This window comes from Fopius arisanus, unplaced genomic scaffold (assembly GCF_000806365.1).
Source record: "Fopius arisanus strain USDA-PBARC FA_bdor unplaced genomic scaffold, ASM80636v1 scaffold00059, whole genome shotgun sequence".
NCBI lineage: Eukaryota > Metazoa > Arthropoda > Insecta > Hymenoptera > Braconidae > Fopius > Fopius arisanus.
In genome coordinates this window covers 653,786-680,458 of record NW_011887798.1, presented here as the reverse complement: position 1 = coordinate 680,458, position 26,673 = coordinate 653,786, and the positions used below count along the sequence as shown (strand labels likewise).

The 26,673-nt window shown below is 41.1% G+C and overlaps 8 protein-coding genes across 21 annotated transcripts; 6 read left to right on the top strand and 2 right to left on the bottom strand.

The window, feature by feature from the left end:
* Positions 1–243: 243 nt before the first annotated feature.
* Positions 244–4,511, top strand: MFS9 (major facilitator superfamily transporter 9). Its single transcript, XM_011308363.1, has 9 exons — positions 244–379; positions 1,003–1,177; positions 1,472–1,637; positions 1,960–2,196; positions 2,616–2,918; positions 3,247–3,370; positions 3,480–3,613; positions 3,717–3,980; positions 4,274–4,511. The coding sequence occupies exons 2-9, from the start codon at positions 1,128–1,130 to the stop codon at positions 4,448–4,450; spliced, it is 1,455 nt and encodes a 484-aa protein (XP_011306665.1). The 5' UTR covers positions 244–379; positions 1,003–1,127; the 3' UTR covers positions 4,451–4,511.
* Positions 4,512–4,745: 234 nt separating this feature from the next.
* Positions 4,746–11,029, top strand: LOC105268635 (proteasome activator complex subunit 4-like). The gene is made up of 4 exons (XM_011308362.1): positions 4,746–5,666; positions 5,881–10,407; positions 10,469–10,648; positions 10,825–11,029. The coding sequence occupies exons 1-4, from the start codon at positions 5,079–5,081 to the stop codon at positions 10,957–10,959; spliced, it is 5,430 nt and encodes a 1,809-aa protein (XP_011306664.1). The 5' UTR covers positions 4,746–5,078; the 3' UTR covers positions 10,960–11,029.
* Positions 11,030–11,164: 135 nt separating this feature from the next.
* Tmtc4 (Transmembrane O-mannosyltransferase targeting cadherins 4) lies at positions 11,165–14,485 on the top strand. The gene is made up of 10 exons (XM_011308345.1): positions 11,165–11,358; positions 11,453–11,678; positions 11,836–12,019; positions 12,108–12,287; positions 12,348–12,787; positions 12,869–13,360; positions 13,513–13,654; positions 13,736–13,850; positions 13,908–14,090; positions 14,317–14,485. Exons 1-10 carry the CDS (start codon positions 11,301–11,303, stop codon positions 14,463–14,465), a joined length of 2,169 nt encoding a protein of 722 aa, XP_011306647.1. The 5' UTR covers positions 11,165–11,300; the 3' UTR covers positions 14,466–14,485.
* On the bottom strand, positions 14,460–16,925 carry Pbp49 (proximal sequence element A Pbp49). Of its 5 annotated transcripts, XM_011308351.1 has the most exons (7): positions 16,837–16,925; positions 16,508–16,576; positions 16,016–16,213; positions 15,767–15,950; positions 15,420–15,674; positions 15,111–15,352; positions 14,460–14,804 (listed from the first exon to the last, which is right to left on the bottom strand). In XM_011308351.1, exons 3-7 carry the CDS (start codon positions 16,177–16,179, stop codon positions 14,513–14,515), a joined length of 1,137 nt encoding a protein of 378 aa, XP_011306653.1. In that variant the 5' UTR covers positions 16,180–16,213; positions 16,508–16,576; positions 16,837–16,925; the 3' UTR covers positions 14,460–14,512. The 5 variants fall into 5 exon arrangements, with proteins under 5 accessions (XP_011306653.1, XP_011306650.1, XP_011306651.1 ...); XM_011308348.1 differs by lacking the exons at positions 16,508–16,576; positions 16,837–16,925 and adding an exon at positions 16,382–16,471 and having other exon boundaries at positions 16,016–16,297; XM_011308349.1 differs by lacking the exons at positions 16,508–16,576; positions 16,837–16,925 and adding an exon at positions 16,382–16,471.
* Positions 16,595–21,434, top strand: LOC105268632 (RAS oncogene family member Rab8). 5 transcript variants are annotated; one of them, XM_011308353.1, is made up of 6 exons: positions 16,595–16,817; positions 17,141–17,333; positions 18,902–18,962; positions 19,300–19,645; positions 19,916–19,918; positions 20,292–21,434. In XM_011308353.1, the coding sequence occupies exons 2-6, from the start codon at positions 17,210–17,212 to the stop codon at positions 20,388–20,390; spliced, it is 633 nt and encodes a 210-aa protein (XP_011306655.1). In that variant the 5' UTR covers positions 16,595–16,817; positions 17,141–17,209; the 3' UTR covers positions 20,391–21,434. The 5 variants fall into 5 exon arrangements, with proteins under 5 accessions (XP_011306655.1, XP_011306657.1, XP_011306654.1 ...); XM_011308355.1 differs by having other exon boundaries at positions 17,123–17,333; XM_011308352.1 differs by lacking the exon at positions 16,595–16,817 and adding an exon at positions 16,990–17,081.
* Positions 21,435–21,701: 267 nt separating this feature from the next.
* On the bottom strand, positions 21,702–23,116 carry LOC105268678 (uncharacterized). Its single transcript, XM_011308435.1, has 4 exons — positions 23,100–23,116; positions 22,387–22,788; positions 22,034–22,241; positions 21,702–21,850 (listed from the first exon to the last, which is right to left on the bottom strand). Exons 1-4 carry the CDS (start codon positions 23,114–23,116, stop codon positions 21,728–21,730), a joined length of 750 nt encoding a protein of 249 aa, XP_011306737.1. The 3' UTR covers positions 21,702–21,727.
* Positions 22,722–25,421, top strand: LOC105268633 (leucine-rich repeat-containing protein 15). 6 transcript variants are annotated; one of them, XR_892354.1, is made up of 3 exons: positions 22,722–23,376; positions 23,632–24,695; positions 25,361–25,421. XR_892354.1 is itself a non-coding variant. In XM_011308359.1 (2 exons), the coding sequence occupies exons 1-2, from the start codon at positions 23,309–23,311 to the stop codon at positions 24,620–24,622; spliced, it is 825 nt and encodes a 274-aa protein (XP_011306661.1). In that variant the 5' UTR covers positions 22,722–23,308; the 3' UTR covers positions 24,623–24,640. The 6 variants fall into 6 exon arrangements, 4 of the variants coding, with proteins under 4 accessions (XP_011306661.1, XP_011306662.1, XP_011306659.1 ...); XR_892353.1 differs by lacking the exon at positions 25,361–25,421 and adding an exon at positions 24,828–24,918; XM_011308359.1 differs by lacking the exon at positions 25,361–25,421 and having other exon boundaries at positions 23,866–24,640.
* Positions 25,420–26,289, top strand: LOC105268677 (leucine-rich repeat-containing G-protein coupled receptor 4). The gene has a single exon (XM_011308434.1). The coding sequence runs from the start codon at positions 25,420–25,422 to the stop codon at positions 26,287–26,289; it is 870 nt and encodes a 289-aa protein (XP_011306736.1).
* The last annotated feature ends 384 nt before the right edge of the window (positions 26,290–26,673 follow it).

Genomic DNA, 26,673 nt, shown 5'->3' with positions numbered 1-26,673 from the left:
GGAAATTGATAATTAATAACTAATTATTATTATTATTATTATTATTAAGATGAATAATTGTTTTGGATATTTTAGTACTGTTGTAATAATTATTATTTGTTTGAGTTGTTATAATTATAGTGTTATTATAAATAATGATATCGCAATACGACGCGGATTGACTCGCGATTTCCGGTTTTCGGCAAGAAAAGGGGGGGAGGGGAGTACCAAAAGTACTGACAGTACTTGGCGGTAACCAGTTAAACCGTTGACTTCCGTGCGTTATCAATTCGCGAGTTATTTCAGTGCAAGTGCAACAGCTGGTCTAGAATTTCCAGAACTCCCGGAGGAATTTAACCCCTGGGGGAATTCCTCTGGTGCCGCACTGAGGAAATCATTGGTATCATTAATTATTATTGATTAACGACAGGATAATCTCGAGATTTAATTGTAAATTAATTATTATTTCGCTGGGAATTGAGGGATAAAATCGTGATTTACGTTGAGTGCAGTTTTTTCTATCCCAGTTTTTCGCCGATATCTCGAGATTGAAGGAACATATCGATTTTTTGGTGAATACTTTTTTTGCAGATAAAAATAAGAGCTACAAAAAGTGTCGATATGAAAATATCATAATCTCTCTTCAATTTTGAGAAATCGGGGAAAAACTGGAGTTTAAAAAAACGCATTGATTTCAATTTCGCAGATCGTTTTGGAATTACTCAATGTTTATCAATTTTTAATTAATTAAGTATTTTTTTTAATATCGATTCCCTATTGGACCGTAGAATTCCTCGGAATTCCTCGGAATTCCTCGAGCTCGCGATTATCGCGGTTTTTTTAAAACGCAATTGATGGAAAAAATCGGAATGGACTTCCGGAATTGATTAGAATTTAGTTAATTAGATGTTGAACTCGAGGAAAAGTTTTCTATATGTCAATGTCGAGTCCTGGTGAAGTGAAAGTCCCGTTCCTTTTCGATCTCTTCGGCATTGGGTAATCGAAGGCTTGTGAATGTTTCAGTGACTTTGTCGAGGGAATTCGATAATGTCGGAGTAAATATGCGGAGTTTAGGGGCTTGATAACGCTAGTGATAACGTGGTTAATGGGATTAGCCATTTTTTAAGAATTCTGATTTGTCGGGAATTATGGAGACGAGGGAGATGCACCTGGAGACGACGAAGGAGTCGTATGGAAGGTAATTTTATTGTTTATTTCACTCTACGTAATTAAAATTTATCTCAACCATTCCAAGAATTGCAAACAATTCCCTCGAGGTCTTGCTGTGCAATTGTTTTTTAAACAAAACATTTTTGCAGGAATTGACTGGCGGAAGAATTTTATAATTTTTTCAGGATTTTTTCGTTTTAAATAATTGAAATTGCATCCACTCGATTTCTCGTTGATTTCCTGCGTTATTATTGTGATTGCAATTGTTTAATTAATTGGTGGGTTTTTTTAATGGGAATTCATGGATTTGGATTGTTTTTAGTGTTAATAGAGAGGAGCGTTTGGAGAATGAAAATGTCGGCTGGAGATTCTGGAGAAAACGACGATTTGTCGTGGGTTTTCTCGCATTTCTGGGATTTTTTATATCCTACATCCTTCGAGTCAACTTGAGTGTTGCAATTGTCGCAATGACATCTAAGTCTGCCGAGGTCAGTGCTCAATGCCATGGACGATAAAAAATTAATCTGATAATTGAATTTATTAATTAAACAAATCCATAGAAGAGTTTTTTTAACTTAGCTGCAAGTTTTTGGAGAATATCTCGGAATCTAGGGGGTATATCAAAATTTTTGTAATGACATTTTCTGAGGAACTTGCTGAGATCTACAAAAAAGGTAATTATGGATATTTCGATATCTGCGCTGGATTGCGAGATATGAGGAAAAAGTGGTGATTAGGAAAATTGAAAAAATGCAATTTTTGGAAATTTTTCGTTTTGATGATTTGAGGCGGTGAAAAAATATATTTTAGCATGAGCCTGAGTTCGACTGGGACTCGAAACTCCAGGGGCTCGTCCTGAGCTCGTTTTTTTATGGATATATCAGCACGCAATTTCTGGGTGGATGGCTCAGTGCGAGGATGGGAGGAAAGAAAATATTTGGTCTAGGTATAGCATCGACAGCCCTTCTCACGATAATCACTCCACCCTTGACCAGGGTCAGTGTCTACGTCCTCGTCGCCCTGAGGGTCATCGAGGGAGTCTTCGAGGTGCAGATCCAAACTCAATTATCAATTCAGAATGAAACGAATCGCTTATTGAAATTTTTCCTCTTAGAAATACTAATTTATCCCGAATACTATCAATTCTAGAACAAAACATCAAATAATAACAATTATTCAAAATTTCATCTGCTATAAAAAAGTTCCTTACCACCTTCATCTCAAGTCGATAGTTTTCAAGATAAATCAATAATTCGAAAGAATTATCAAAAATTTTCTGATTGCACTCCACTCCAGAGTTGAAGTTAAAAATCGATAAATCCAAAAAAACTATCGATTCTAGAGAAAAATATTATAGGACCTTTTTTGCCCTAAATTTAAAGAACTACAAAAAAGTTATTTGCGGTTTTTTGATTGGATCAGTGGTTTTGCAGATAACCGTGTAATTGAGAAGATAATTATTTCAGGGGGTGACTTACCCCTGCATCCACTCGATTTGGGCCTACTGGGCCCCTCCCCTGGAGCGATCAAAACTGGCGACTCTGGCATTCTCTGGCAGCTTCGTAGGTACAGTATTTGCGATGCCAGCATCGGGCCTGATGGCTGAATACTGGGGCTGGCCCTCAGTTTTCTACGTCTTCGGGGTCTTGGGACTCATCTGGTTCGCCTTCTGGTGGTATATCGTCGCCGATAAACCAGAAGACGATCCCAGGATCACGAGAGAGGAGTTGGAGTACATCAAGGCATCCTTAGGACACACCGACAGAGCAGTGAGTCCAACCGGTCAATTAATTAATAACAATTTCATTTGCAACATTCACTAATTCAAATCCACCCATATCGTACCTTAGATAATCATAGGTTTATCTCGAAAACTATCGATTTATCGACGAAATGGTAATTAACTTTTTTCTAGATAATTAAATTCTCGATAAAAAAGGTCCTATACTATTTCTCCATAAAGTCGATAGTTCTCGAGATTTATCGGGATTTAACAGAGTAAATTCCATGTTATACCCAAGGGTCAGCGTTTTGATAGATTTAATGACTTTTTAATTATTTAATTAATTACTTCAATGACTGGATTGGATTATACAGCAAGTGAGACACCCGTGGAGGGCAATCCTGACATCTCCACCGGTCTGGGCGATAGTGGCAGCTCATTTCAGTGAAAATTGGGGATTTTACACAATGCTGACACAGTTACCCACATTTATGAGTGGTAATGCATGATTTATTACCCCTAATTCACCCATCCCTAACTACCCCAAACCCTCGGGTCCCCGGGGTGATAACGAGCGATAATACACCGTCATAATCTTCTTATCTAGATGTCCTGAATTTCAAACTGGAGAAGACAGGATTTTTGTCGGCTCTTCCGTATCTCGTCATGGCGATTGTCCTCCAATGCTCTGGACAATTGGCGGATTATTTGAGGACAAAGAATGTCCTGTCGACGACACAGGTAATTAGAAGTAATCGAGGATCAATTATGAATTGATTTGAGTAAATGGGAGGGGACTGAATGGGAATTTTCGATGTTTCAACGATTTTCTTCTCGGAAAAAGGTGCGGAAAACCTTCAACTGCGGGGCTTTCCTCTGCCAGACAGTCTTCATGATCCTCTCGGCCTTCGTAGGGTCACCAAGTGCTGCTGTAGCTTGTATAACAGTTGCTGTAGGTCTTGGGGGCTTTGCCTGGTCCGGATTCAGTGTCAATCATCTGGATATCGCACCCCAGCATGCCAGTGTTCTCATGGGTATAGGAAATACCATTGCAACTCTTCCTGGAATTGTCAGTCCGATCATCACCGGCTACATCGTCCGGGATAAGGTACGATAGTCCAAGTAATTGCAGTAATTACTGGCGAAGCAATCGACAAAACCGTTCAAGTCAATTATAAAATTACTCGGTGTTCACTGAATATCTCGGAATCCAACGCGCATACCGAAATTTTTGTTACGACCTTTTTTGTAGATCTCAAATCGCCCTAGAGAAAAGGTCAGTAACAAAATCGCGGTATCTCCTCTGGATTCGGAGATATTCCCTTTTTAAAATGATGCAGTGAATATAGATGATTTTTTTCAACTTCTTTATCACTTAATCATCTTCATTGATGATCTCAGAGTCCCGCGGAGTGGAGGATCGTCTTCATCATCGCCGGGAGTATATACCTAATAGGTGCAATAATTTACGGTCTCTTTGCATCCGGAGAGAGACAGAAATGGGCGGAAGACCGGAAGAAAAAGGATCTTCCCTTGTACATCAACGAAGGACTCGAAGTCGACGATATTGTTAAATAAACAAATACAATCTACTCAATAAATAATATCCCACCTCTAAAAGACGTATTACTTCCCCAATACAATATAATCACCGAAAAAAATCGATTTTATTCCATTAATTATTTCATAACAAATAATAATAGTATATAATAGTGTTAATAATATTAATAATATTAATAATAATAAGATTCATCAATAATAATAGGTGTTATGTAGGAATAAATGATAGGCATACGAGAATCGATTAATTTTCACGAAGAATAAGATTTAAATGTCGATCAGGTGATTCCCGCGAGTTGCGCGCGCACTTCAATCATTTAATTTCATTATTCGATTTGCTGTTAGTTTTTCCTTTGTTATTTAACCAAGTAATCTATATTAATCGGCCTAATCACCCCCTGGGAATGCTCCAGCCACCCAGAGTAACTCGTCTTGCATCGATTAAATTGGCAGGTGACAGCTGCCTTTGTCTCCAACAATCACCTGATAAAATATACAATTAGTCAAGTATGGCGGACACCAGTGGGACATGACTCGATGAAAAATGAAGCAATAAGCAAGTCGTCGTGGAATTAATCACCAGAGCATCATTAACACTCCTCGGTGATCAACGTACGTTTGGACATCGGTATTTTATTTCGACACAATGAATACGTTAGTGGAAAAATTTGTGCATAGTCAGCCGATGGAGGAGATCCTCGGTAAGGATGAGGAGGACGATGTCACCATGGAGTCATCCACCGAGAGTCTAGGGCTTGAGTTCCAGATGACGAATAAGTACAATAAATTATTACCTTATGCTGATGAGCTCAATGCAGAGGCTATGTGTCTTCTTGGTGAGATCAAGGGACAGCTGGGGAACGCTGTGGCCTTGAGGAAACTCGACCCTGACTGTGCTTATGCTACGATGAAGCTCCAGGTTTACATGAAGCTGTACAGCTTGAGATTCACCAAGGAGGATCACATCATGTTCGTCAAATTGATGTACGAGTTGTCGACAATTCCTGATTTGGATTCGTCTCTGTTGGATATTTTTGGTTCCACTCTTGTTAATCTCCTCAAGAAGACCAAACTCCTGACTCCCAGTGACCTGGAATTACCCTGGAGACCTCTGTATCACCTCAAGAAGAGGCTCCTGAAAGTCAGTGTGTCGTCGTCTGGAATGCATCGTCCACTTCCTGGACTCTCCAAACTTCTCAACAATCTTATTAGTTTAGCGAAAAATTATTTCCCAGTGAGTAGCACCACTTTTTTTATGTATCTCGAGCCTGAGTCGATTTAGAGGAATTTTGTAGAGGATCTTTTTTTTGTAGAGAATTAAATTCCCTACATGAATGACTTTGACTTTTTCCCCTGAACCTGAGGGTTCCTGAGATATCGCCGGATAAATTCGGTAATCTCAGGAAAGAATATAATTATTAATCACTTCTGATTGAATTAATCCCCAGGTGTCAGCCACTCAGGAAATTCTCGACGAGCTCCGTCCCTACATCTGCCCACTGGACCCCTCAACCATGACAAGAACGATGAACGACTTCAACAACTTCCTGCCGGTCCAGCTGCCCCCGGAACACCACGCCTCAGGATTTCACCTGTGGTTCACCGAATTAATGAGCCTCTGGGATACATACCACAACGCCGGGGCATGGCAGCAATCGATGATGTGGCTGATGGCTAAACTCGCCTCCAAGAACGTCGGCTACATCGACTGGACCCCGCACATTCCCCTGATGTTCACCAGGTTCATCCGTTGCCTGAATTTATTAGTTTACTACAAAGACATTCACTGTGGAAAATTCCACAAGATGGATACGCAATCGATAGCTCTGTGGATCGTATCAATCCTAGGAAATGACTCCCCAGGTCAATTCCATCTGGAGAAACTCCTGAAGACAGTGGAGACGTACTTCTACCAGGCGAATACAGGCCCGTGGGTGGACAAGCTGAAGGATCTTCTCAGCAAATTGGCGACGCAATTCGTGTACCGTCTCAACGCCGAGAGATACCCCAGGACAACCTGGGAGACACCCATACCCGATTCCCACAAGCTGACGGACGCCGACGTCGACGCCTTCGTTACGTCGATGATGCCAGTTGCCATGACAGCGATGTTCGGACAGTCAAGCATCAACGCAACGTTCACTGTCTTCAGACTCCTCGCGACAATTCGTCCCAACATGGTAATACCCCACGTAATCGAGAGAATGTTCTCCACCCTGGACTCCCTCACGGAACCCCACAAATTAACCGCCTCCATGGCAGCCGTCACTGCTGTAGCCCGACCCCTTCTCCAAGGACGAAGAAACGTCAACACCGGTTACACGTACAACGAAGGCCCATCCCGAGTTATTCCTCTGCTAATGTCATCCCTTCCAGGGATCGATGGTAACGACCTGGTGAAATCATTTGCCACCTTCAGACTGATCTCAGTGTTCTCCACGATGATTCCCCTGACAGACTCATCCCGAGCAATCGGGGAGAACATCCACGAGGACGAGAGGGAGGTATGCGAAGAGACTGCGCAGTTTGAGGACTTTTTCCTCCAGTTTTTGGAGAGAATTTTCTCGTTAATCGAGTCGAGTACCCTGGACTACGTCTCCCATGAGACCCAGGAAAACGAAGGTAAAAGTAAAGTGGAGGGACTCGTAGAGATGGCCCTGGCGTCGGTCTGCACGAGACTTCTCCGTAGGACAAGCACTGATATTTATCAATCAGCGCTGCACAAGCTCAGGATTTTTGTCACGGAGAAGGTATTCGAGACGAGGATCTCAGGGCCACTGGTGGCTTCCCTGTGCAGGAGTTTCTCAAGGATCAATGGCAGGGAAACCCTGAAGGCTCTGCTACCGACTCTAGCTGAGACAATTCAAGAGCTCGTTGAGGAGGGAGATGCTGCCAAAGAGGAGAATCTTGATGACAGACTGCTCTATGCTCTCCTCCTGGTCGCCAACATCACGGACACGAGGGGACACGACCTCATGCCCCACGTGGAGACCCTCATAGCGATCCTCGACAAGACCCTCCACCTGAAGTCCAGAGAAGGCTCAAAGCTCGCCTCCAGGATTCTCAGGTTCATGTTAATCTCCCTCTCCCATACAGCTGTCTTCTACAATTGCATGTATAATGGAAAGGACTACAACGATCCTGACTATCCCCACGTCCTTGACTGGGGCCAGGGGGCAGACATCGACGAGATGGAGCTGCAGTGGTATGTCCCTGGGGAGGAGGAGATTGCCATGATCCAGAAGATCTTCAACAGGTACCTCCCAGTGGAGATTGAGAGGATAAAGGAGTACGTGGAGACAGGCAATTCGATCACAAGACAAGAGTTGAGGACGAGTTTGAATATTATAGCTGGAATAATCGAGGGCTGCATCGCCTTCCTTCCACTGCCAGAGGACGACACCAAGTGCAGCAAGCACGAATTAATTCCTACCCTGGGAGTAAAGGGTGAAGTGACGATGCCAGACGGTGGAAATGTACGCCAGCAGTTGGTGAGAGTTGTCTGTTCACTCCAGGAAATGATGCTCAAATCGTCTGAGGATGATACCAAAAGTTTGAAGGTTCTGCCGATGATCTGGAGTTTTCTGCTGTTGGGGCAGTATCGTTATGTGGACAGCTATCGCCGGCACTCAACCGCCATGAAGATCCTCAAGGTCGACCTGAGGGACGATCTAATAAAGAAGAGGAAGTACCTGGCTGAGTACATCGTGGAGAGAGCTGAGCTCCAGCACGAGATGAGAATCTACGCGAGATTTTACTGTTTCAGAGCCATCCACAAGGACATAATCCTCCAGTTGTTCAATCTAGCTACCAGCATGTATGCAGACGTCAGGAAAACTCCTCAGGACTTGTTGTTCATGGCGCACACGTATTTCTCAGACAGTTATAAATCTCTGGAGCCCCACCTCGTGGAGATGCTGGGGAGAAACCCAGAGGAGCACCACGAGGGCCACAAGGGACTGCTTTACCTTTTGCTGGGTCCCAGGGAAGGTGCCCTCGTCAATACGAGGGACTGGAGCTTCCTGAGGAGCCTCTGGCCAGCCCTCGTCAAGTCCAAACCCTCAGAGAAGCAATCCATCATCAAACTGAAGAAGAGTGTCACCGACACCATCTTCAGTGGCTTCCAGAATTTCTCAATTAAGCTCAACGTCCCTGAAAAATGTGTAGAGCTTGCCCTGGAGATGTGGGAGAGCTCCCCTCGACCCTCGATCCCTCGACCCACCGAGGGGCAGATCCAGGTGGGGCTAGAAGAGCTGAAGCAGCTGGAGACTAAAAACATCGAGAATTATGAGGGCCTCATGGATGCCATCGTCAGTGCAATCGAGCACAACTGCCACTGGCGGCAGAGGTCAATGGGTATGAAAATCCTACGTGACCTCGCCCACTCTGAGAGGAATTACACCCTCAGGGCCATCAACTACTTCCTCAACGCTCTCCTCCACGACTCCCTGGAGGAACGTAAAATCGCCATTCCCACCATGGTGACTATCCTCAGGCAACTCAAGAGGAAGCACAAAAAAATTGAGATTGATCCCCCGAAGATGTCGTGCCAAATACCAGGAATACGAGATGACAATCTGTTTCTCCAGTACAATCACTCGACACGTCCTCTGACTGAGGATCAGTGGAATGAAAATAGATACGTTCACGCGCCCTACGTTGGTTTTTACACATGGCCAAAGAAACTCGAAATGTACGCACCAGCTCCCTGTCAACCCCCCCTGGGCCCCACCAGGAAGATGAGCCCCTCGGAGTTGCTGGTGGATCGCTTCATCAAGGATCCCAGCCACATCACCAGGTTAATTAAATTCCACAGCCTTGAGGATCGAAAGGGTCGTGACAAATTCAATGGATTACGATTTCAATTGTACAAAGGCATCTTCAGAAATCATGGGGTTGACATCCTAGACATTTTTATTCCCCACCTGTTGAATCTGGTGACACAGAAGCAGGAGGCCAGTCAGCTGTGTGCAGCTGAACTGATAGCAGGTGTTATCAGAGGCTCCAAGCACTGGGAGTTCTCGATGGTAACGAAAATGTGGGACCAGATGCTTCCAGTTATCAGGATAGCCCTGGAGAACGTGACACCTGAGACATCGAGGGACTGGGGTAATTGCTTTGGTCAGAGCTTCAGGCGAAGGGATCCCAACAGACATCACTGGCTGCTGGAGTGCCTGATGGAGGAGCCAGCGATAGCAAACACCACTGCGTCCTTCCTGGAGTGTCACAGACTCTTCATCCTCCAGGCATCTCTTGTTAATCAGTCCTGGAGGATATCTGAGCCCTGCGCGAGGCTTCTGGAGAGGGTGGAGAAGCGGTTGCTTGCTGATCCCTTTCAGAATGTCAGGGAGAGCATGGGGAGTCTCCTGACACTCATATTCTCGACTGATTACCACAAGATCAGTCCAGAGGCTGAGAAAATGTGCCCCAGGTCCAAGGAGTTTATGAATCGTGTTCTGCCACAGCTATTGGGGCTCTCTGATATCGATGCTACTGATCTCGAGGCGAGAAAAACTGAAATCGGCCTTCTGAAGACTGTGTGCAAGTGGATTGTCGCTCATTCATTCACCAGTGATCAGGGAAATATTCCTGAATCCACAAAATTGTTGACTGTTTTCTGTCAAGTGGAGAACTGCGAGGGCGATGATGAGCTCAGATTCAACTGCAATAGGGCCATTTCTGCGTTTGCACAGACCCAGGCATTACCTGAGGAGATGGACATGATCCTCGGAGATGTAGAGGCTGTATTCAAGGAAAGCTCGTGGTCTGCCAAAAATTCTTGCCTCAGTTTTCTCGAGGTATTTGTTTTTTACAACATGGGGGTCATCCTCAGCAAGGGTGAGTGGGTCGCCAGGATCCAGGGAATTGTCCTCAGGATGCTCGAGGACGAGAGGGTCGAGGTCCGGGAGAAGGCTGGACAGGTACTCTGTGGACTACTCCACTGCACTTTTCTTCCTGAACCTGAGGCACTGCTGGTGAGTTCCCTATTTTTATTTCGCTCAGTATTTTTTAATGCTAATTATGAATTCATTTCAGGACGAGTTCAAATTGAAGTCGAAGATTAAGATTAAAAAAAATGATGATCTGAGGTTGAGACACGCTGGAGTTCTTGGACTGTGTGCATTCGTACGAGCACATCCTTATGACGTACCAAAATATGTGCCTTTTATCTTCGAGTACCTCAATTATCGTCTCAATGATCCACAGCCAATTCCGGTGAGTGAAAATTATTTAATTCCATTGAAACCTCTTGCAAAAAGAAAACAATGGATTTTTCTACATAATTAATCGTATAAAGAGGAAGAGGAAGAGAAGGAAGAGGCTGAATCCTTTAACCATCTTCTGGAATAATCTGCAGATTTGGAAATTAACGACTTTTTTTTGTTCTCCAGACGACAATAAGGAATACACTAGGTGATTTCAAGAGGACCCACTACGACGGATGGGCCTTACATGCCCAATCTTTTACAGAAGAACAATTGGGCATTCTCCAAGATCTGAATGTCCCTCCATCCTATTACGCATGATGGTGATTCATTTTATATAATTAATTGTACTGTAAAACTTAATAAAAATAAATACTTTAGTTTAAATTGATTACATCTGAACCATTAAAATGTTACTCCCAAGAATTCTGGGGAAAAAATTCAATCCCATTGACGTTTGTATCAGAATTCCAGTGGAATTCCAGACAATCGATTGGAATTGCCCAGAAATAGGAAATTGGGGCGCATTCCATTGGGTGGCAAAGGTGGGGAGGAGTGACAGGTGTACTTGTTGATGTTTAACCTAAAATGTTGGATATCCACGAAAATCGTCGACTAAACCCCGAGGAGAATGAGTAAAAGCAAAATGAGATGACAGGAGGATGAAATCATCGCCTGGAGCTTCAATAATGGGCGGAAAAGGCTCCCCACGACTTCCTGGTGAGAGAATCAAACGTCAAACACCTTTTGGCACTCCAAAATAATTTTTCACTCGTCTTGACTGCAATTCCATGATTTTATCAATTATTTTCAGTCCTTTCCAGTATTTATGAGGTCCTGATTGTGTTGATGGCTTCATTCTGCTTTTTAAATTCCTACGATGGAGATTTTGTCTTCGACGATTCACCAGCTGTCGTCAACAATCCGGACGTGTCGACGAGTCCCTTGGGGAAGGTTTTTGTTAATGATTTCTGGGGGAATAGATTGACTCATAAACAGAGTCATCGTTCTTACAGACCTCTGACGATCCTGACGTTCAGGTTAATTAAAAATAATAATTTTAAAGACACAAAATCATTTCTTACATTATTATAACAAATGATTTTATGGTAAATTGTCTGTAAATCGATGAACAAATTTGACCGATCAATTATTTACAATTTATTGAAACAATTCTTCTTCATTCTTGAATTCCAGGATTCACCACTGGCTCAGGGGTCACCTGGAGCCCACGGATTTCCACATAATCAATTTAATATTGCACTCTGTTGTTTCTGTGTTGACACTTATTGTTTTTAAAAAATTAGTCAAGAGGAAGGAGAGATATTTAGCTTTTTATGGTGCTGTACTTTTTGCTGTTCATCCAATTCATTGTGAAGCTGTGAGTAAAATCCATTGAATAATTAATAACTAATAATTAACTCGCTCAATTATTATCTGATTGTTTGAATCATTCGATTGTTCTTCAGGTATCAGGAATTGTTGGAAGAGCAGATGTTCTCAGTGCAATGTTCGTTTGGCTTTCCATTTTATCCTACGACAAAACAATTTATTGCAATCGTTTAAACCAAATGTTCCTATATTTGTTGATGTGCGTGATGTTTATAACTGCTGGAATGCTGTGCAAAGAGACGGGAATCACAGCAATTGTAAGTCTCTGAGTAATTACAAATTAGCAACTGAATTTAATCATGTAATTACTTTTCAAGGGTCTCTGCGTCGTCTACGAGTTTACAAAACTTCACGAGCAAATTTCCCAGGGATTGTGGACCCTAGCAGACGTTAGATCGACAATTGTTGACAATTACAGATTTATTATTCGTTTATCCACGTTAATTGTCACTGGAGTTGTACTGATGGGGGTGAGATTCAGTCTCATGGGCTTTTCACCACCGACTTTCCAGGCTGTCGACAATCCCACGTCTTTTTTACACACCTCTTATCTACGTTATCTGAATTATCAGTATATTTATTCCCTCAATCTGTGGCTTCTCATCTGCCCCCACTGGTTGTCCTTCGACTGGTCCATGGGCAGTGTTCCCCTGATTATTGGCTGGGACTTGAGATTATTTGCAATTATTGGCTTCTGGTGCTTTTTATTACTGTTCGTCGTTGTCATCCTGAGGACACCACGTCGAGACCAGTCCAGGTAACAATCCATCAGCAATTCATAAACAATTAATTAACAATTTCCTCATAAAATATTGACAAAAATAATTATTCTGCCCAGATACATCTTGACAGGTCTGTGCTTCTTGGTGATTCCCTTTCTCCCAGGAAGCAATCTCTTCTTCCCCGTGGGTTTCGTCCTGGCAGAGAGGACCCTCTACCTGCCCTCAGCTGGTTACTGTCTCCTCTTGGCTGTCAGCCTCCAGAAACTCTGTGAAATCCTCTCGAGTCCGAAGCTTCCCCTCCTGATGTACACAATCCTGATCATCACCTGGTTCACCAGATCCTGGAGCAGAAGTGCAGAGTGGAGGACTGAGGTCACTCTCTTTCGCTCCGCCCTGAATGTCTGTCCACTGAATGCAAAGGCACATTACAACGTGGCGAAGAGTGCAGCTGACCTGGGGAACGTCAGTCTGGCAGAGATAGAGTACAGAGAGGCCCTCAGGCTTCACCCTGAGTACTCCCAGGCGATGAACAACCTGGGGAATCTCTTGAAGGATCAGGGAAGGTTCCAGGATGCGGAACACCTGCTTAGACGATCCATCGAGCTCCAGTGAGATTTTATTATCTGATTTTTTCAATCTCTTCATTTTTTTTTCAATTTTTTCAATTTCTTTTTCATTGATTATTCATTTAGGCCTCGATATTCAGGCCTGATTTTAATAAAAATTCGATGAATAGATGTAAATGAAAATAAATTGTCAGAGAGGATTTTGCAGCGGCCTGGATGAACCTAGGGATCGTTCTCTCGGCATTGAAAAAATTTGAAGAGTCTGAGAGCTGTTACATGACTTCATTACTGCACAGACCTAATTGTCCAGATTGTTATTACAATTTAGGGATATTGGTGAGGCAACTAAATAGTTATCTAAATAAAAATATGGAATTGGAATTTTTTATCAATATTTTTTAAATGGAAATAAAACAGTACATGGAGCAGAAAAGATACTCCAAGGCCCTCGTCGCCTGGGAGGATGCCATTTCCAGGAAGCTGAAGCACCGGAGAGCGTGGACCAACACTATTAGACTCCTGGATGACCTAGGTACCTGGAGAATCCCCCAGAAACCATTTAATCCTCTGATTCTTGTTTGTATTCCAGAATTACCTGAGAAAGCGTTGGAGATGGGGGAAAAAGCGATGGAACTGTTCCCTGAGGACGCATTAATTCGCCTGAATATCGCCAACATCCTGGGGAAACTTGGGAGATTCCCAGAGGCTGAGGAGGAATTCAGGAATGCATTGCGACTGGACCCCAGGAATCCAACGATTTTCACGAATTTGGGTAGATAATTTTTTCTCCTCATTCTTATTCTGGGAATGTCTCCGAAACCAGCGGATTTAGAGGAGAAAATCATAAGACCTTTTTTGCGGGGAATTTAATTCTGCAGAAGAATTGCTACTACCTTTTTTTTCTACGACCACTAGTTTTCGAGGTATCCCCAGAATACTCTCCTCATAATTAGCACTCGATTATGGGATTGATGTTTTAATGATAATGAAATCCCCAGGTGTTCTCTACCACCGATGGCACAAGTACTCCACAGCGGAGGAGATGTACATGAAAGCCCTGGAGATAAATCCTGGAGCTCAGAGTGCCCTTGACAACATGAAGAAACTCCAGAATTTATTGAAAAAGCAGAAGCTCAAAGTTTTTTAATAAAATCGTTTTATTCGCAAGTGCGATTGTTATAATTATTGGGACTGTCAGTCTTCCTCCATCCTGGAGAGGACGTCGTTGCAATGATCAATGATTTTAGGATCGTAGGGGTATCTGTAGGCCTTGAATTTCCCCAGCTTCTGGCCATTCAAGTAATTGAAAGAGAAAAAACATTGTTCGCAGAAATAACAGGGATCATGGGGTACTCTGTCACTCTCAGTCACTATCCAATGGAGTGAACGACTGTTGCACAACATGCAGAGATGGCACCTCGTCGGCTTCACCCTGTCGATCTTCGGGTAGTGGGAAATGTCAAGGTCGTCGTCGGCATTCACTAATCTGCAGAGAAAAAAAAAAATCCTTAAAAAAATCTTCGCTCAGGACTCAAATTCCCCAGAAAAAAAAAATCTACCATTTTCTCATGAACCCACTAATTATCGAGATAATTCGATGATTAATCGATTGATTACCGTAACAATACGAATCAGCCCCCCGCCAATAATTTCTTAATTATCTCGTTACGGAGTGGATTTTCAAAAAAAATGGTAGACGACTTTTTCATGCAGGATGAAATATCCCACAGGAAAAGTCGTATGACATTCTCTCGTGCACCTATTAATTACGGAGATAATAGCGTACAATCACCTGGCATCACTGAAGACGATGAGATGTTCACAGGTCCCCTGGTGCTGATAGACCCAGGGGTATCCAAACCTCAGACAAAGGGAGTCCACTCGTGTCTCCTCCATCCTGGCTGTCTGAAATGGCCCCAGCTCCCTGGCCTCCCCCCAGGTCCTTATCACAGCGCTGTTATCTTTATTTGTCTCATCCCTCATGTCATTATAAAAAGTCCCTTCGATGTAGAAGAATCCTGACTTGTAGACATCCTGCAAACCCCCAGAAAAATATTTAAAAAATCATGTAAACCATCAAATGAGTGAATTATTTAATCACCCTATTGGCAATCCCTCCACCTCTCCCCAGGGGCTCGTCACTGAGGTCTCGAGCAATTGACAGATCCGAAATGCAATTTATTTTGTCTCTCAATTTATCCAACGTCTGGTTCCCCAACATCACAATCACCGAGGATAAACTGACTTTGAACGTGGCATCCATGTCAGACTTGCAGGGATGATAAACCCTGACAGACACGAAGACCTCTCTCCCAGGAACTGCTGTCTCTCCAAGAATCTCGGATTTTTCATAAATCTAAAATACAATACTCCATAAACAACCTGGGAATTATTCTCCAAATTGAGATGAAGAGATAGAATACAGAGGATGAAGTAATTGCCCCTCACAATTGGTATTTCACTGGATTGTTTGGTGGAATCCCCATTTTTTTTCTGGTTCTTTCTGTATTTTTCCTTGAGTTTCCCCAGAGTTTTGAGTTTTGTGTCATCTGGGATGTTTTCCGCCTTTTCAGCGGCATCCTTCTCGTTTTTCCAGGGCTCAGGCTCTCCCTCGAAGCTCAAGTTATCAATACTACTCCAATGATTAGAAAAAAATATAAAAAACAAATGATAAAAGGGAATTATAGAAATAATCACCTGCAGGTTTCTTTAAGAATATTCAATTGCTGCTTCTCGAAAAAAATCTCGTTGAGGTTCTCGTATTCCACAGGTGTCAAGAGCTTCTCGAACTCCTCGAAGTACTCCTTGATATTAATTTTATCACTGCGATTGCGATTGTAAGCTGAATGTGCCTGATCCATTATTCCCTCACTAATCCGTTGCTGTCATCTGCACCTGAAGGTCATCACCACGAATCCATAAATATCTCTCAAATCTCCTCCATCCCAAATCCCTTCATCTCAAAGAATATTTCCCAATCTTCAAAATAAGATGTAACTCAACAAAATTCCATCGTCCAATCAACAGATATCATCAGCTGAACACAAAATAAAATAGTTTCACCTGATCCTGAGCAGAAAATCGGTGCAATTTCGTATAGCCACTCGATTTTAAATTCTTTCTGAATACTGAGTGAAACTCTAGGGTGAGAATATCTTATTTACACTGTAGGGACTTTAGAATCCTCACATTATCCCTATTTGACATTTGAAGTTCGTCGAACTTGGCAACAACCCGTTACAACCTCTGCCCTGCTCCCTGAAACAAAAAAAAGACCTCGTTACTCCCCTTAAATTCCCAAAACAATCACCTAATTATTTCAAATTCCGAAGGCAATTAGTCATTCCCCAGTGAGAGTCATACGTATGACATCATTTCTAGAAAAAACAAGTCAAGGTCCAAGTGATCATCTTCCAAGTGCTGGATATTCCCCCAGGATGCAAAAAAATTACAATCAATCGATGAAATAACACCAAAAGATCCACCAAAAAATCCATAAGTAAGTGATTCTTAATTACCTCATTAATTATTTAATAATCATCCCTGTCCTGAAATGCACTTTGAGTTCATGATCGAGACAGCAGGTGCCAGCTGCTCCGAATTCCTCTATTCCTCGTCCAATCGACGATTTTTTTTTCGTACCCCCAGAAAGGGAGAGGGATATATTTTCCTGAAGAGAAAAATACGACATTGACATCGAGACTGATCCAGGAGTGAAATAATCCCTCCACGTTGCATCTGCATCTTCACATCGTGTGTCAAAGTGCGAGGATCAAGTGGAGTGGAATTTTATTGAGGTTAAAGAACATTTTCTTTTTGTAGATATTTGAGAAAACCATTGGGTGAAGGGTTTAGACTTCTAGGAAATTCCTGGGGTGGTTCTCGAGGACAATGGCTAAGACCTATGACTACTTGTTTAAGTTGTTGCTCATTGGAGACTCTGGAGTTGGCAAGACTTGTGTTTTGTTCAGGTTCTCCGAGGATGCCTTCAACACCACTTTTATATCAACTATTGGTGAGCTTCATTATTCCAATAAATATTAATATTATAGGTTAATTCAGGCACATCATAATTGATCCTAATTATCTATAATAACAGAATTCATTGATTAATTGCAATAAAATTGTTTTTCGTCAAAAGAAAAAGTGTATAAAAGGGTGAAAGATAGAGTCCATTGGGATTTTCGTCAATACCTCTGAATCCTAGAGAGATACCTGAATTTTGAATAGAACCTTTTTTATAGAGTGAGCTTAGACCTACAAAAAAGCTCATTACGAAATTTTTGGTAGGTCTCATGGATTCTGAGGTATTCGTCGAAAACCAGACTGGTGGCGAAACGAGTTTTCACTTTGTGATTTTTGTTTTGTTTGTGGGATTTTTTCTTAGGGAATGTGGGGTAAAATGGGATAATTATGGTTTATTTTGAGGGGAGAGGTTTGGTTGGGAGATTTTTTAATTATCTTTAGGATTCTGGAGTTATTGACGAGTTTTGAGAGAAGGTTTTGGTAATTTCTAGGGAATATTCAGGTTTAATTGAGATTCTTGAGATTTTCAAGGGTTTTCTCTCGAAGATAATTGCTGGGGACCATCATTAGTCATCCTCTTTATCTCCGGAAGAGTGAAGTGGGGGATAGGATGATGATAGAGGCTGGGTGCGTCGTGGAGGAGATTCTTCTAGTTTTTTTTACGGACATGGGAAATGAGGGAATCACCGCGGGACAAAGACGACTTTGTCATTTTTTTTTTTTGGCCCCCGGGGACTCAATGAACACAGTGTCATGGGAGACCTAACCTAGAGCTGTAATTAATTAATGAAATGCTCGATAATTAAGGCTCAATCAATTTTTTCTCATTTTCTTCCAGGGAAACCATCGAACATTTAGGAAATCATGATTATCTTGTGAGCCAGTAGCCGAGGATATGAAGTTAGGAGGAACTTTTTGTGGGAAATTTCATACTCTACGAAAAATGTCTTTTGACATTTTCGGCTAGGATTTTTTGTCAGTGAGATAATTGGAATTTTAGTGGTCGGTGCTTTGGGTTTCTTTTTAATTCTGATTTTTTGGGGAATTTTTGAGGCCCCGGGACCCTAGGGGCCCAGAAAATCAGGTTGGCATGAATTTATTTATTCATTCGTCAGGCATTGAGGGTTTGATGACTCTGTAACGTGACAGTTGTCTCATGATTGGAGTTGTTTCGAAAGATTCTAAATTTAGATGCTAAATTGCAGTTGTTGCTGCAGTTGAAATTGCGATTCAAAATCATTTAGTTGGATGACTTGATTTTTTCTACCTCTGAGATATTCTCTTGAAATACCGACGGTGGGGGGTAATTATTTATAAAATTACTCATTATCAGAAATGTTTATTTATGAGTTATTGAGGGTTCGCGATCACCAACCGTTCAATTATCTCGATACCTATTGATTCTACGGCAAAACACTGTAATATTTTTTTGTTCAGAATTGAATTCCCCACGAAAAAGTCCTCTGACGTTTTCTCATAGATCCACCCACTCCCGACATATTCCCAAATCTCTCACTCCATTGTTTCATTTATTTGACATCCATAAAAATTTTTTAGGTATTGACTTTAAAATACGCACAATCGAGCTAGACGGCAAGAAGATTAAGCTACAAATATGGTAATTACTCTAATTATCCTCATTAACCAAATAATCCGCGCATACAATAAAAAAAAATTGAGAACAATGAGTTAATTAACGAAGAGGTAAAGTGCGAAATGTAAACGCCACTTATGAAGCCACCGAGTTTCCGAGAATATCTCTGAATCTAGGGGAGATACAATAATCTTCAATAGACCCTTTTTCATAGACCAAAACGAGAGCTACAAAGAAGGTCATAACGAAAATCGTGCTATCTCCCCTAATTCCGGAGATATTCCCCAAGAACACTCTATCTCTTCTCTGCAGCTTGTAAAATCAATTTGTTCAATCACATTCGAATTATCGATTGATACAGGGATACCGCTGGTCAGGAGAGGTTTCGTACAATCACAACAGCCTATTATCGTGGAGCAATGGGTATAATGCTCGTCTACGACGTGACAAACGAGAAAAGCTTCGAGAATATAAAAAATTGGATTCGCAATATCGAGGAAAATGCATCAGCTGACGTCGAGAAGATGCTTCTAGGTAATAAATGTGAACTTACGGACAGGAGGCAAGTGTCCAAGGAGCGTGGTGAGCAATTAGCTGTTGAATATGGTATTAAATTCATGGAGACATCGGCCAAGTCTAGTATCAACGTGGAGGAAGCTTTTTACACGTTGGCCAGAGACATCAAGACCAAAATGGAGAAAAAACTGGTGAGATTGTATTTATTTTACTTCAGCCTCAGCCCCAGGTCCCACGACCACGAAAAGTCCATTAATTCGTAGGTTTTTGCTTCAGTCCAGCCCCCAGGACCAGTGAAAGGGGAAAAGAAAAACGACATCAATTATTTCAGAAATACAAAATTTTCTTCTTTCACTGTTTACCCTAAATATTCTCGTTTATCGTAATTACTAATGATATTTTATTTGTTTCTCTGTCCCTCATGTCTTTATCTCTTTGTGGTGCGGGTTCTGTATCGGAAGAAGGTAAAATTGTACTCACTAATTCGTCTTGTGTCTTGCATGATGGATTTTCCATTCTCTTCTATAAATTTCCCACTTCAACCACTTGAATTCCTTCCCACATCATTAAAACCGTTAATTAATTGCTCAATCTCTTTCGTAATTCCTATCTCTCTCTGCCTCACATCAGCTGATTAACAATGTTTAATAATAAATAACAATATTTCGCAAAATGATTTATTGTTTGCGAATTTCACGCCAATTTTGCAATTTATTTCGATTGAAAAAGGATTTGTCCGTTTATTTCTAATATTATTCCTTGTTTTATGAGTTTTTTCTTTTGGTAAACGAAGGATTGAGTTATTGTTTAATTGATTTAATTGTTTTTATTGTTTAGGAGGCATCAAATCCACCAAAAACTGGTGGAAATCAACTTAAAGCGTCAGAGCCAGCGAGAAAGCCACCAAATTGGTTGGCAAGATGTACTATACTCTGACCCATCATTATAAAGTCTGCACTGTCAACCGTTTACAATCGTAAAAACCATTTTTTTACACCTCACCAGCGACAATCGAAGATACAAACGCATCGAATGTTTGTGGATGCATAACTAGTATTCAACGATGCGAGTGATGAAAAACATCTCGACGAGATTTGATTTTATTTTAACAAATTTATTTTAAAAATAACAAAACGAGATAAAAGTAAACAATTGGTTTAGTTATTTTCTAAGAAATTATGATGATATTAACGGGAACACAGGGAGATGGCCGTTGACCAAATCCACTATTGCACAGGAATCTTTTTATTACTCTAGCTGTTAATTATGTATTTGCATTGAGGAAATAATGACGGTGGGATGAACTTATTCGCTCATTCGATAGTACAATCATGACTGCGGCAGTTTTAATCAGTTCATTAACTGGGAGATGAATGAGTTGTAATCGATTAATTCTTCCCCTTGCAATTCAATCGATATCTCTCGATTTTTTGAGGGAGGGAGTGAAGTGATTGCTTTATTTCGTGGATATCTCCAGAAGTATTGGATCTAGAGAAAAAGTTCCGGGGAATTTATTGTGGATAATGAAATTTTCCATGGAAAAGCTCCCACGAAGTTTTTTCCAAATCCAGCGGTTCCTGAGATATCCACGAAAGAAAATGAGAATTATTTCATCAATTTCGTATATTCTCTTTTTTTCTCAATTCGGTCTCTCGTGTGTATCTCCTGAAGTATTGGGTGTACGGAAAAGAATTGTGGGACCTTTTTTGGGTAGAATTAAATTCTCTAGAAAAATTGTCGAATTTCTTTTTGTCGTACACCCACCGGATCTCGAAATATTCGCGAAAGAAAAGAGTAAAAGTGAATTTTAAAGGAATTAACATCGGTTTTGTCACTCCCTTGCTCAATTAAAACAATTTCCTCATTTAATAGCACGTATAATGAGAAGTATAGGTGAATGATGATATGTAGAGAATAATTTAAGGCCGGGATTTCTCTCCGTATGTTCATAATACTACCGAATATAGCTTTTTCACGACGGATAATAAACAGAAAATAATTGTGATGCTCGAAACACCCGACGAGAAACGAAAATAACATTTTTTCATGTTTAATAATGTTTGATAACAATTGATTTTGTAACCACGTTGCATTTAGCAATTAACGAGGGATTTCCCACGATTTTGCTCATTGTTCGGGTTCATTGGATGATTTTAAGATATTTTAAAATCCATATTGGCATTTGTTTCATCAATTCAGACGACGACTATGATAATACATTTTATATTAATCCTATTAACATCTGTGTTCATCATTACCACATCTGTCTTTGTCTATGGGGTCTGATGGGTCTGGAGACAAGTGGAGGATATCCTGGCGCAGAGCTCCGTGAGTCTGTCATCTATTTCCTGATTCACACGGAATTTTTCGGAGAATTCTATCAGTTCATTTGAGGTCTAGACACATTTACAATAATTTTCAATAGATTCCACTTCATAATTGTGCAATTACTCCTTACAGAACAGTTTCATCCAAAAAAGTTATTGAACCTTTTTCGTAGACAATCTCATCCTCTGGAAAAAGTTTCTCTGACATTTTTCGATGAAACCATTTGATTTCGAAATATTGAGACGACTCACATTGGAAATATTGGGAGGGGTCTCCAGGGGCACCTGCAGCATCTCCGTCATCTCCAGCTTCTCCTTCAGCTCCTGACTCTCGTCCTTGACTTTCCTGGTGTTCATTAGGATGGATCGACTGATCCTCTCAACCTTTGAATTCATCTCCCCGAGATTTTGGAAGAATTCGAACAATTGCGTTTGTTCTTTCTTCAATTTTTCAATATTACTGCCAACAAAATCAATTTTAATCCTGAATTATTCCATTTCCAGGTGTTCCAGGTGCCCCCCAGTAATTTATCTCGGGGATTCGATATGAATATTTTAAAGATTAAAACTGAAGAAAGAGAAATTGATTAGAAAATTCTAATTACTTTTTAATGACAGCCTGTAGGGCAGTGACCTGGTGCTTGAGATCCTCGACCTTTCCCTCGATCTTCTTCTCCCTCAGGTGTCCCTCCTGGAGTTTTCCCTCCAGGAGCTCAGTCCTCCGCTTCAGCGCCACATTCTCCAGCTTCAAAGTCCTCGCCTGGTCCATCAGAAAACTCCTCTCAGCCTGTGACGTGTCCCAATTGATCTCCAGTCGAGCCCTTTCAGTCTGCCCTCTGATCTTCTCATCCTCCAGACGTCCAATCACCTCCACAGCTGCCTGAACCTCCTGCACCATCTGCCTGGAAGTCCTCCTCTCGTTCTCCAGGATAATCTGCTGCTGGACATTCAGATTCTGTGCCTCGAATAGCTGAGTCTGGCACTTCTCCACTGACTCCTGGGGATTTCTGAATTATTAATGGGTTAATTGTTATTATTTATTTGAATTTTTACGGTTTTCAGGTGAAGGTCAATGAGAATTTCTCGTAATTTCTTCTCTAAGTCGTTGATATCGTCGAAATTCTCGTTATAATCCATCAAAATTTTGGTTTTAAATTTTTTGAAATATCAAGAGGTGGGAGAAAGCGGCGGGAGTCATCCATTTTGTCCGCCATTTTGATTCGCAAAGAGTGTAAGTCATAACCCAATTTTGTTCGCCAATTTGTCACACTTAATTCTCTCTAGATTGTTTTAACAAATTGTCCCAGTTAATCAAGACAGCCAACAGTGTTTCATAATTGTAAAAGTGTTTTCGAGTCTTCTATTTGAACAGAAGGAGATGACTAACGTCAACAAATCGAAGGCCACACGTGTGTAAGTCATAACCCAACTTTTTCCGCCATTTTATCAGACTTTATTCTCTCTAGATTGTTTTAAAAAATTATCCCAGTTAATCAAGACAGCCAACAGTGTTTCATAATTCTAAAAATGTATTCGAGTCTTCTATTTGAACAGAAGGAGATGACTAACGTCAACAAATCGAAGGCCACACGTGTGTAAGTCCTAACCCAACTTTTTCCGCCACTTTGTCAGACTTTATTCTCTCTAGATTGTTTTAAAACATTGTCCCAGTTAATCAAGACAGCCAACAGTTTTTTATAATTCTAAAAATGTTTTCGAGTCTTCTATTTGAACAGAAGGAGATGACTAACGTCAATAAATCGAAGGCCACACGTGTCGTCTTGTTACTATTGTGATAAATAAAGATATTTTCCTATCAGCAGTAATCTATAAACCTACAAGCACTGCAGTTCTGCATTCCAGATGGAGATACAATTGATTTTCGTTTTCCTGTCAACGTTATCTCTAGTCGCAGGAAATTTCGATTTCTGTTATATGTTACATTACAATGCGCAAATGTGTAAACCTGCGAATTCGTCGGTGCTGATGAATATTTATCGAGGACGTGTCAACGAATCTGTTATACTCATAAACAATTCATCCCACATAGATGTGGAAATGTATCCAGACTCCACTGTCAACAGATCGACCTACGGGATGATGACCTTCACCGAGGATTCCTTCAAAGATCTCCAAAAGCTCAGGTCGATCCGCCTGTCAGTTGTGGAATTCCAGGGGACACCAAGTCCTTTCGTAAATCTCCAGTTCCTGGAGAGTATCGCCTTCCGTGACAACAATCTCTCCGAATTTCCTCGGGAATTCTTCAGAGGAATTCCACACTTGAAGACGATTTCTGTATACGATCAGGAGATCAGGAATTTACCCAAGAATTCGCTGGACGAAGTTGGGGATCACCTGGAGAATCTGGAGCTGAAGAAGCTTCAGCTGGAGAGTATAGAGCCAGGAGCTTTCTCAAGGTTGAGTCACTTGAAGAATCTGATTTTGGATGACAATCAGCTGCAGGCTCTAGGGCCTGAGATTTTTGAAGGTCTCGGTCACCTGGAGACTCTCCAGGTGCAAAAAAATCAGGTGAAGTCCATTGAACCTCGAACTTTTGATGGGTCCCCTCGTCTTCGTGAGTTAAATCTGGAGTTCAATTATTTGGAGACTCTACCAGATAAAATTTTTCATCGTCTCGAGAATCTGAAGACTCTTTTGCTCTATCACAATCAGATAATCAATAAATTCTATGATCTTACTGCAGGATTGAAGAATTTAACTGTCTGGTCTTTCGGAGAAATTACAAAACATACATCTGAGCTGTCCGTCGTCGATCCGCCGGAGATAGGATCTCTAATCAGAATAATTTATCTCATGGAAAAGGAAAATCCTGAGATGTAATGGAAAATTTTAACCTTCTTCTTCAATGTATTAACATTATTATTATCTCAACAACAGTGAGGAACTAAATTCAGTGAGTTGAAAATTCTATTTACAATCCAACGATAATTTTTATATTTCTGTGAATAACTGTAGAGAAAATCTATATACTCTCTAAATAATTGGTGATGGAAACAGATTGTTTAAACAATTAGCATTCATGCAGGTGGCCAGGAAATATCCGCCATTTAATCCTTCGAGTGCGAGTTTGAGTGAAGATTTCAAGTGAATTGGGATTTTAGAACAGGATCACAGAAGAACGCAAGTAGTAACCCAATATTCTCCGCCATTCTGTCTGCCGTTTGTCGCCGCCATTTTCATGCACACCTGATTCTCTCTAGATTGTCTTAAAGAATTCTCGTAATTAATCAAGACAGCCAACAGTTTTCTATAATTCTATGAAAACCGAAAACTGATGTATGTTTTAAAATTCTTTTGAATCTTCTATTTAATTAAAAAGAGATAATTACTATCAACAAATCCAAGGTCGCGCGTGTGCCTCTGGAGTCCTATTGTCGTCATAAACGATAAACGTCGTCGCAAAATAATAACTCACACTATTCGAACGTCTTTTCAATAGTAAAAGGATCGTTTTGCTTATCAGCAGGCATATATAAACCGTACACGAATGAAGCTCTGCAGTCAAAATGGAGACATCACTTATTTTCATTTATCTGTCAGCCTTTTTTTTGATCGCAGAAAGTTTACCCGAATCCTGCCACGAGAATGCCGACGCCAGCGTGACCTGCACATGGGATATGGATCCACTCTGCGTGGACCTTCATAGAGTCTCTGTTCAGAGTCTCACTGAATCTTCAACCAATTGGACCTCCAAATCCATCGATCTGTATTCATGCCACCCGCTTGCTGATACGCCTTTCTCGGTAAACTTGACAAATATGTTCAACAATTTCGAAGAACTCACATCCATCAACGTGATCAACCTGAAACTGCATGGGCTATCAAGCCCTTTCGAAAATCTATCCACCCTGGAGGAAATCTACCTTGATAGAAACCATCTCAACGAATTTCCTCGGGAATTGTTCAGGGGAATTCCACACTTGACCACGATTGCTGTGTTTAATCAGGAGATCAGGAATTTATCCAGGGATTCATTCTCGGAAGTTGGAGATAACCTGCAGAGTCTTCAGCTGCATAAGAATCAGATCGAGTATATTGAACCTGGAACTTTTGATGGCCTCACTCATCTTGATGAGTTGAACCTGGAGTTCAATTTACTGTCGAGCCTACCAGATGGAATTTTTAGTGATCTCAAGAGTCTGGAGGCTCTTTTGCTCAATGGAAATTCGATAACCAGTGACTTCTTTAGTCTTACGAAAGGATTGCAGAATTTATGGCACTGGTCTTTGGAATATTCTAGAAAATCTAATGGATCTGATACGTTTATTGAGGGCGTGACCTGCAGGGCAGCTTTGCCTATGAAGAAGGAAGGGTTGCATCTGTGTGACATACGATTTCAGCATTCTTCTGGCAATCAGGAGACGAAATGGGATGAAGTGAGCAGCAGCGGGCACATACGGTCCAAGGATGATCTAGCTAGGCTTGTAGATTCTGCCAGATTCCAACAGCAGAAACAACATAAACAATCTGTAATTCCACTGGAATAACAAATTCTCCAGCCAATAATATTTAGTAATAATATTTTGTAACCGTAGAAATGTATTTGGCATTAATATTATATTGTATTTACACTGTATTTACGCTGTGTACTGAAATAAATTGTTTAAACAATTATTATGTAGGTAGTTCGATCATTTTCCCCTTTTTTTACTCTTAACATATATCTGAAAATTTAAAATAAATCGGGTTCTTGGAACACGAGTTTAAACCATGTTAATTGACATAATTTATTTAAATTTTGGATCATAAGCATTGAATATATTGTAAGAAGTTGTTTGAAATTTTTCGCTATTTTGGTTCGTAATCGGGATTTTGTATCAGGAGCACATAATGTCAAAAGAGGTGGCACTATATTTCCCGCGTTTCAGAAC

Coding starts and splice junctions, on each gene's coding strand:
- MFS9 (XM_011308363.1), top strand. CDS start 1,128: ATGGAGACGAGGGAGATGCACCTGGAGACGACGAAGGAGTCGTATGGA. Junction 3,371..3,479: donor GTTACCCACATTTATGAGTG/GTAATGCATGAT, acceptor CTTCTTATCTAG/ATGTCCTGAATTTCAAACTG. Junction 3,981..4,273: donor GCTACATCGTCCGGGATAAG/GTACGATAGTCC, acceptor TGATGATCTCAG/AGTCCCGCGGAGTGGAGGAT.
- LOC105268635 (XM_011308362.1), top strand. CDS start 5,079: ATGAATACGTTAGTGGAAAAATTTGTGCATAGTCAGCCGATGGAGGAG. Junction 10,408..10,468: donor CTGAACCTGAGGCACTGCTG/GTGAGTTCCCTA, acceptor AATTCATTTCAG/GACGAGTTCAAATTGAAGTC. Junction 10,649..10,824: donor ATGATCCACAGCCAATTCCG/GTGAGTGAAAAT, acceptor TTTGTTCTCCAG/ACGACAATAAGGAATACACT.
- Tmtc4 (XM_011308345.1), top strand. CDS start 11,301: ATGAAATCATCGCCTGGAGCTTCAATAATGGGCGGAAAAGGCTCCCCA. Junction 12,788..12,868: donor CCACGTCGAGACCAGTCCAG/GTAACAATCCAT, acceptor TATTCTGCCCAG/ATACATCTTGACAGGTCTGT. Junction 13,655..13,735: donor ATTACAATTTAGGGATATTG/GTGAGGCAACTA, acceptor GAAATAAAACAG/TACATGGAGCAGAAAAGATA.
- Pbp49 (XM_011308351.1), bottom strand. CDS start 16,179: ATGGATCAGGCACATTCAGCTTACAATCGCAATCGCAGTGATAAAATT. Junction 15,951..16,015: donor ATTCTTAAAGAAACCTGCAG/GTGATTATTTCT, acceptor TCATTGGAGTAG/TATTGATAACTTGAGCTTCG. Junction 14,805..15,110: donor ATCGTCTTCAGTGATGCCAG/GTGATTGTACGC, acceptor TTTTCTCTGCAG/ATTAGTGAATGCCGACGACG.
- LOC105268632 (XM_011308353.1), top strand. CDS start 17,210: ATGGCTAAGACCTATGACTACTTGTTTAAGTTGTTGCTCATTGGAGAC. Junction 17,334..18,901: donor CACTTTTATATCAACTATTG/GTGAGCTTCATT, acceptor AAAATTTTTTAG/GTATTGACTTTAAAATACGC. Junction 18,963..19,299: donor AAGATTAAGCTACAAATATG/GTAATTACTCTA, acceptor CGATTGATACAG/GGATACCGCTGGTCAGGAGA.
- LOC105268678 (XM_011308435.1), bottom strand. Junction 22,242..22,386: donor CTACAGGCTGTCATTAAAAA/GTAATTAGAATT, acceptor TTTTGTTGGCAG/TAATATTGAAAAATTGAAGA. Junction 21,851..22,033: donor CCCCTCCCAATATTTCCAAT/GTGAGTCGTCTC, acceptor AAATGTGTCTAG/ACCTCAAATGAACTGATAGA.
- LOC105268633 (XM_011308357.1), top strand. CDS start 23,645: ATGGAGATACAATTGATTTTCGTTTTCCTGTCAACGTTATCTCTAGTC.
- LOC105268677 (XM_011308434.1), top strand. CDS start 25,420: ATGGATCCACTCTGCGTGGACCTTCATAGAGTCTCTGTTCAGAGTCTC.